The sequence below is a fragment of the Tupaia chinensis genome, unplaced genomic scaffold (genome assembly GCF_000334495.1).
Source record: "Tupaia chinensis unplaced genomic scaffold, TupChi_1.0 Scaffold000407_1, whole genome shotgun sequence".
NCBI classification, from domain to species: Eukaryota; Metazoa; Chordata; class Mammalia; order Scandentia; family Tupaiidae; genus Tupaia; species Tupaia belangeri.
This window is the reverse complement of record NW_006159909.1, coordinates 1,905,252-1,913,269: the sequence shown is the minus strand read 5'-3', so window position 1 is coordinate 1,913,269 and position 8,018 is coordinate 1,905,252. Positions and strand designations below refer to the sequence as shown.

Genomic DNA, 8,018 nt, shown 5'->3' with positions numbered 1-8,018 from the left:
CGAAGAGAATGGAGGCGAAGGAATTGTCGCGTGACCATCCCCCCTGGGGGGTGATTTCTCGCTTTCTGTCTCTATGTCTCTCTCTGTCTGTCTGGCGAGCGCACGCGCCCTACAGTGAAAATCTCTCAAAAAAAAAAAAAAAAAGATTATTAAAATTTGGGACTCACAGATGGCATAATGTTTATGTCACTGGATTTCCACGTAGTTGACCGTGGTTTGAGTCACAGACCCAGTGGCTTAAAACTCACACCAGGTGCATGTTCATGCATGTCCAAAATCCCGAGAGGAAACTGGAAGAGAAGGGATTGTGGTTTGGCCATACCCCCTGGGGGGGATGATTTCTTGCTTTCTGTCTCTCTGGTGAGCGCACACACCCTATAGAAAAAAATCTCTTCCAAAAAAATGATTCAGTTTTTTTCAAACTAAAGACAAACTTACATAAGACAAACCAAAACAAAATGTCATAAATAAATAATCATCCCTTTGTACAGCTAGACTAGGTCTCTTCCTGTTATTTTTCTAAGTTCTCTGATATTTTCCTTTATAACAATCACCACAGTGTGGAATATATTTGTTCTATATGTTCATGTTTATTGCCTTTCTACTCCCCTAGATGAAAACCTCCTAAAGGCAGAAAAACCCTCCTTTTTTTCTCTACTGTCTACCAAGTAGTAGTGAAACATCTGGCATAGATTTGGTGCTCAAAAGATATCTTTTAACAGAATAAATGAATGAGAGGCATATGAGAAGAGAGTGTCCCAGCAGAGGATCAGCAGAGAGAATAAACACAGGGAAGACAAAAAGACTTCAAAGAGGAAGCTGGATATGTCAGAGCAAGAGGATTTTCTAGGCTGAGTTAGTTGAGGGGTGCAGGGTATATGGGAGTTGACTAAGAAAATAGAGAGCTGCCAAAATTCTTTAGGGGGTGAGTGACAGCCTCAAATTTATATTTTAGACTCCTCTTTCCAAAAGAATGTCCTGCATTGATGGAACTATTTTGTATCTATGATATCCAAGATAGTCGCTGCTATCCATATTGGCTGTTGAAAATTTTAAGTGTACCTGTGCGACTGAGAAATTGAATTCTGATTTTATTTCATCTGAATCCACTTAGCAGTTTTAGAAAGATCCTTCAGGTGGCAGTATAGAGGATGGGTGGAAAGCCAGATGGGGAGAAGACAACCTGTTAGGAAGCAGATGTCATAAAACAAGCAAGAGATGGTGTGCTTTAAATGGCTCTTCAGTAATCCCTGCATGGGGAGAGAATTGGATCCTCTCTTCCCCTGCCACTCCCTCCTGCCAACACAATCCTCAAACCCCGTCCTGGGACGGCTTTGGCCTAGAAGAGTGAGATCAAGGGGGCAGTGAGGGCATTGTGGACAACACTGAAGGAAATGGGAACAGCAGGAGATGCCGAGCTCTCCTGCTTAGCAGATCTTCTGCAGGAAGTAATGACTTTTACTGCCAAGCTGAGTTTCACTAACACATCTGCCTAAAGAAGCAAAGGAAGCTGAGGTGCTGCTGCTATAAAATACCCCAGCCACATAGATTTGCTTCCTAAAATCCTTCCCTGATGTTGGCAACTAAATCAGCAACGCCAGGGCAGAGCCAGCTACCCTGGGGACACTTGTTGATCCAAATAGGAACTGGGGACTCTCAGGGCTGGGTAGGGGCTGCCCAGGAAGTCAGCTGGGGCAGGCAAGCAGACCTTGTCAGACAACTGAACTCACCTTCATGCTAAGAAGGCCCTTTTGGAACTCCCTTTGGGAGCCAGCCAGGATTCCTGGGAAGGGTACAAAGAGAAAAGACAGACTAGAAATAAGAGGAAAAAGGGGAGAGCTGGTAGCAGTACCGGGTCCTAGGCTGGGAGTCGGAATTCTGGGTTTTGAATTCCAACTCTGTCACTCACTAGCTCTAACTCTGGGCAAGTTGTCTCACTTCCCTGGGCCTCGGTTTCTCCATCTGTTCATGGGAAAGCTGTGTTAGATGATTCCTTTGAATGATGATGGCTCTAACCACACTTGGTGCTGAATATTCCCTCTGCAGAGAGAACATCCTTGTTCTGGATATATTTTTTGAAGCTCTCAATTATGAGACAATTGAACAGAAGAAGGCGTATGAAGTTGCTGCCTTACTTGGTAAGTTGGAGTGTCAATTGCACAAATTTCCACACTGCACAGGGGTGGGAGGGAGGAAGGATGGGGGAGTGGGCGGCGTGGCAGGTAGACAGATTCATAAGCCTCCTTAGGAGTCTAGCCTTTTAATTTACTAATTACTCCCACTTTCCTTGTACTGTTCCTGCCCCCGAGTGGGAAGAATTCTCACGTGGTGAAGATTTTAGGCCCATTTTTCATTTTCCAACCTAGGCCTCAGTTTCCCCCATCTATACCCTGAAGAGGTTAAGCTTGAATGTCTCTCAGGGCCTTTCCAAACCTGCCCTATTGCATTCCATGGTCTTCTGCTCCCAGGTTGGAGTCAGATCCCAGGGCCATGAAGGGAGGAAAGAGCATCAGATGGAGGGAAGGAGGGAAAGTGGAACTGCGAGTGGTCCCCAGATGTCAGGCATAGTGAAGGGTCCCAATGGAGCCCCACCTGGAAAACATTGAGAAGGCCAGGTGTTGCCCCTGGACTTAGAGTCCTTTATCAAAAATGAAAGAACGACTGCTCCCTGCAGAGGTCTGCACATCTGACTGTCGCCACACATTCATATTAGCCCCCCTGGCCCACTGCGTGTAATGGACACCAGGAGTTCATTTCAGTCCTGCCAGACCCAGCCAAAACTCACAAGTCCCCTGAGAGTAGTCAATTAAAGCCCCTCAATCCCTTCTCTCAACTCCCACTCATTCTCACATAAGGATACGATGCCGGTTCCCTACAGGGAGGAATAGCTGCTGTCTCCCTGTTGATCAGGCGAGATCAGCATCCTGGGAGGGGCAGGTGTCTTCTATCCTGAAGTACAGTGGGAGGAGCCGACTTTAAGTCTCCATGGGCTGCTGTCCACCAGCCGTGAGAATAGAGGCAGAAAGCTTCGCCTCGCTGAGTCTCAAACCGTCGTCAGCAAAATGGGTTTAATAAACCCCACGCACGTTATGAGTTTGTTATGGTGGTTAAATGTGATAAACCAGCAAGCTCAGCGAAGAGCCATAAATAGTTTCTGGCACCTAAAAGTCACTGTGCCAGGGACCTACGACCCAGGTAGTCTGTCCAGGGACCATCCAAACGTTTCTACACCTCCTTCAGGAGGGTGGGGATTGGGCAATAGTTCAGTCCCACTTGGGTTACTGTAGCTGTCATTCAGGCCTTGGCAGTCACTGTGGTCAAAGGCACAGAGCCAAGAGACTCGTGCCCTGGACCACAATAGAGGGCGTACACCGGAAATGCCAGCCCCTCAACAGCCTGCTACCTGCCATGTGCCGCCCAACTTTTGTTTTCTAAAGAGGACTCAGGACGTGTCTTCTTTCCTCCCCCCAGCATCGACTCGCATGCTCTCGCTCGCTCTCTCACATACACGCAGAGAGAAAGGAGGGCCTGAGCTCTGAATCTGTCAGATCTGCATCAGATATGAGGATGAGCTATTTCCCAGCATCTTGTTCCCACCCAGAATAGCCTGCTGAGGAAGCCGTGCTGCCATCTGTACCCCCTGTGATGATAGCATGTGCCACTTGCAAACCCTCAGCCATCAGACCCAATCCGCCCTTCTCTCGCCACCACAGAGCCCATTCTCACCTCCCAGCGTCAACACACTTGCACACTGTGCAGGCACTCGTGCTGCTGTGACACCCCACACAAACTTAAGGGCCCGTGCACCTATGGTGGTGAGGAGCTGCACACAAATGCACACCTACACAGCCCCACCTGCCAGCCACACAGCTAGAGACATTTTATTGCCCACAACAAACCTTGGAGACATGCTGCAGGCCTGTATTCTCACACTCAGCGCAAGTACCTACCCAGCACAGCCATCTACAAGCACAAGCACAGCCACACCTACACGCTCTAAACACTCCACCACTTCCACAAACTCACACACACTTAGGCACACCCAGAGCCTCTAACCTAGATCGAGATAGCCAACTGCATAAAACCAATGACCAGAAGTACTGCCTGCCTCTCTACAAATACACACGCACACTCCTCACCCTGGCATACTCCTGCACATACGCAGTCACACAACACAAGTATACACATACATACCCTGCACCTGACATACATGTTCCTAAGTATACACTCCCCAACAAGCCTCCATCAAGGACATTAGACAGAGTGGTGGGGGAGGAAAGGCATGAGGGCCAGTATTTGGAGCCCAGCATGAAGAGCCCTCTCCCAAGCTCTGCTTGTTCACTTGGGGATGCAGACCTTGGGCCTCTCCCAGCCATAAGCAGTGAAGGAGGGGGCATATTGACTCCTCTGAAGCTCTCAGACTACGAGGTCAGTGTGCAGTCTCCTGTAGGACAGTACATCACCCCCAACAATGCACCCATCCGTGCTCCCCTCCCCAGCCCAGCTCCCCATTCCCGCTTCCCTCCCAGAGGCTGATTTTGGAGGTCTGAGAGGGAAGGGCTCCACAGTTCATCTCTTGCCACCACTTCCAGACCACTGCCAACAACATCTTTTCAAGGCAAAGTCACTTATCAAAGCCACATACACCAGTGGACAGGCACCCCCCCCACAAAAACAAAGCCCCAAAGTCCTCTGCTCTATAATACTCTGCCTCTGCAGAAAAGCATCAGCAGCTTTTGGGGGATCAGAGCCCCTCTGAGGATTGATAATAGCTTTGGACTCTCTTGCTACACCTACCTAGGTGCACACACATTTTGCCTTCAATTTTTGAAGCTTCTCCAAATATCTGGATCCCTCCCAGGAGAGTAGTTCACAAACTGGTGAGCCTAAGAAGCCCCCAGGGAATTTAAAAATCCAAATGTCCAGATCCCAATCCCAGATATTCTGAATGTACAGGCCTAAGGTAGGTCCAGGTCCAGGCATTTATATTGATTACAAGTTCCTCCAAGAGAACTAGATGCAGGGAATCTGAAGAAAAAGCCAGAAACACTTTGACCAAGGGGCCCACATACCCCAGGGTAAGAATCCAGATTGAACATATGCCTTTGGGTAAAGGAGACTGAGAATGCCCATGACCTTATCCCAAGGTGGCCCTCAAGGTCATGCTGTGATTGGGTAGGTGGGAAGCTACTGCTTCCAAGACCCCACCCAGTGTACCTGAGTCATGTCTCAGGCTAGACTGTCCTTGGCCCAGGACAAGGACCACTCACATCTTGTCTCTCTAATCCCACCACTGAATCAAAGCAGAACACAATCAGTGTGGCATGTACTTGAATAAGCCTGTGAGCCCTGTAGATTGTGAGGGTTCTTCTAAGTGTCCCCAGCGAGTGGTCAGGTTAGTGCTCATCCACACTGTATGCTAAAAGACAGCAAGACATTGACTCTCAGAGCTGGGCAATGCGGTAACCTGTCAAAGGTATCCTGAGCAATGGGTCTTCCTGTTACAAGGCCCAGACCCTGTAGAGGAGCACCACTCAGGTCTCACTTCCAAGTTTTTGGCTTACTTGCCCTTTCTTGAAAGCTGTATGAGTCAAACCATGTGCTTGGTCTTTTCCCTCTCTCTCCAGGTGACATTGGTGGTCAGATGGGATTGTTTATTGGTGCTAGTATCCTTACAATACTAGAGCTCTTTGATTATATATATGAGGTAAGATTTGGGATTGCTTGGGGGGAATGACCAGGAGTCGGGGCCCTCATCCTGCCCCATGTTCACAACCAAGGCATGGGGGAGGCAATGGACTCTCTACTCCACCCACAGTCTGCTTTCTGCCTCTGTCCACTGATACTTGTTATCACCAAATCCTAGGCCTAGGGATGGGGTTCATAGAGAGGGAGGAAAGTCTTAAATGGGTGTAGACATAAGAGAAATGAAAGCCTTGGTCCTATTCTCAGGGAGCTGGAAGAATGGGGGGCTGTCTGCACTTGCAAGGTAAGTTTGAAAAAGGTTTGAAAAGAAGGAGTGAGACTGCTGAGACCAGCTTCAAGCCCCTTTCATAGCTAGGCCAGAGGGCATGGCTTTATACACCCAACTCATGACAGCACACTTATACGTACACATACCACACACATACATAAACCATACACACACATGCACAACATACACACCATGCACCAAAAACACGTGCCTGATGGGTGTAGACATAAGAGAAATGAAAGCCTTGGTCCTATTCTCAGGGAGCTGGAAGAATGGGGGGCTGTCTGCACTTGCAAGGTAAGTTTGAAAAAGGTTTGAAAAGAAGGAGTGAGACTGCTGAGACCAGCTTCAAGCCCCTTTCATAGCTAGGCCAGAGGGCATGGCTTTATACACCCAACTCATGACAGCACACTTATACGTACACATACCACACACATACATAAACCATACACACACATGCACAACATACACACCATGCACACGTGCCTGCCCTCCCTGGATGGTCCATCACCTGAGTAGTGTCTTTGACGGCCCAGCTAGTCTTGGGGAAGAGGGACTTCTGGGCAATCTTCATCAAGCCTGAGCAAGGAGACAGTAAGGCATACCAGCCACTTCTGGCTGCTAGCAGTCTGGGGAGATGGCTCCCTCAAGAGGCAGCTGGAACAAAGCTTCTGAAAGCTTCTCAAAGAGCAGATACCAGCTTCTGGCATTAAGATTTCCTGTGCTTGTCAGCCTTCCTACCTGCATCTCCCTCAGACCCAGGCTGGGATTGACCAAGCTCTTGAGACTTCTCTCAAGAGTCGGGCTGGGTAAAGACCTGCCAAGGGCTCAGCCAGCCACCTGAAGGACAGTGCTGAGTTGGCGGGCTAACCCGTGCTAGGAAACACAAGCCTATACATGGGGCTATTCTGAACTGAGATGAGCAATGCACTTGACCATCAGTATGCCTCCCTGAACAAGGCCATGGTTCCAGAATTCCTAAGATATGCGCAGACCTAAAGTCTCCCAGGACCTCTTTATGCCAGGCTCAGCTAACCCCAGAGAGGACTCTCAGGGCCAAAGATCACTGGGAATCATTATATGGCCTGTAGGGCCACTCGGATCAAGATGCCCTAGAGATTCCAGAGAATCTCATGCCTCTCAGCATGGTAACCCCAAACCCAAATCAGGCCTCATAAGCAGATCCAATTCCACTTTGTTTATTCATTTTTGTGAAAAGCTACACAACATTACAAAAATTAAATCTACCAGGTAACATATTTAAGAACTAGTCTTTACTGCCAAGTATAAAATAGTAATTCACACGTGCTCTGATCCTGTGAAGTGTGGAGTTGCAAGGCTTAGAAAGTGAGTAACAATCTTGTCCCCCAGGCCCAGTCTCAAAAAGGAGGTCCAGGCTGCCCCTAAGGATAAACAGGAAGCCATTCATGCCAGCACACACACAGCTTATCTACACCCCGTGGGCCCTCCCACTATCTCATCAAGGCTCTCTCACCTGTAACAAAGTCCCATGTCAGCCAGAAGGTTGGGTTGACCCAGACGGGCTCCTGGAGCCAGCAGCCAGGCTGGCTTTTGCTGCAGTTTGCCCAGTCCCAGGCAAGTCACTCACTGCTCTGAAGTTCTTCAGTTGAGCCAAGTGGAGAGAGGCCCTTCTACCATTGCACCATTCTCCCAGCATGACCAGCCCCTTTGTGCTTTTCCCACAGTTGATCAAAGAGAAACTATTAGACCTGCTTGGCAAAGAGGAGGATGAAGGGAGCCACGATGAGAATGTGGTAAGAGGGGCTCATGGTGTGGAAACAGTCTTGCTCCCCTGGCTTGCATAGGCAGTATGAAACCAGACATGGGGGCCAGGCAGGAGGCATGTGTTTCACTGCACACCTCCATGCTGTGAGTTCCCAAATCGAAGGCCACTCCAACTGAGCCTCATCCCAAAGGTCAATAGGTAAGCCATGGATTCAGCTGATACCAGGAGATACAGATGCTTCCAAGGGTGGCTTCTGTGTGTCCCAATCCAGCTTCTCTTTTCCTCGTCTCAGAGTGC

General features: G+C 48.9%; 1 protein-coding gene across 1 annotated transcript in view; it reads left to right on the top strand.

Moving 5' to 3' along the window:
- The window catches only part of ASIC2 (acid sensing ion channel subunit 2), a 312,420-nt gene that overhangs the window by 301,832 nt on the left and 2,570 nt on the right, over positions 1 to 8,018 (top strand). The window contains exons 7-9 of the mRNA XM_006154383.3: positions 2,047 to 2,138; positions 5,628 to 5,707; positions 7,681 to 7,749. Coding sequence (XP_006154445.2) covers positions 2,047 to 2,138; positions 5,628 to 5,707; positions 7,681 to 7,749 — 241 coding nt within the window. The remainder of the gene's footprint in view (positions 1 to 2,046; positions 2,139 to 5,627; positions 5,708 to 7,680; positions 7,750 to 8,018) is intronic.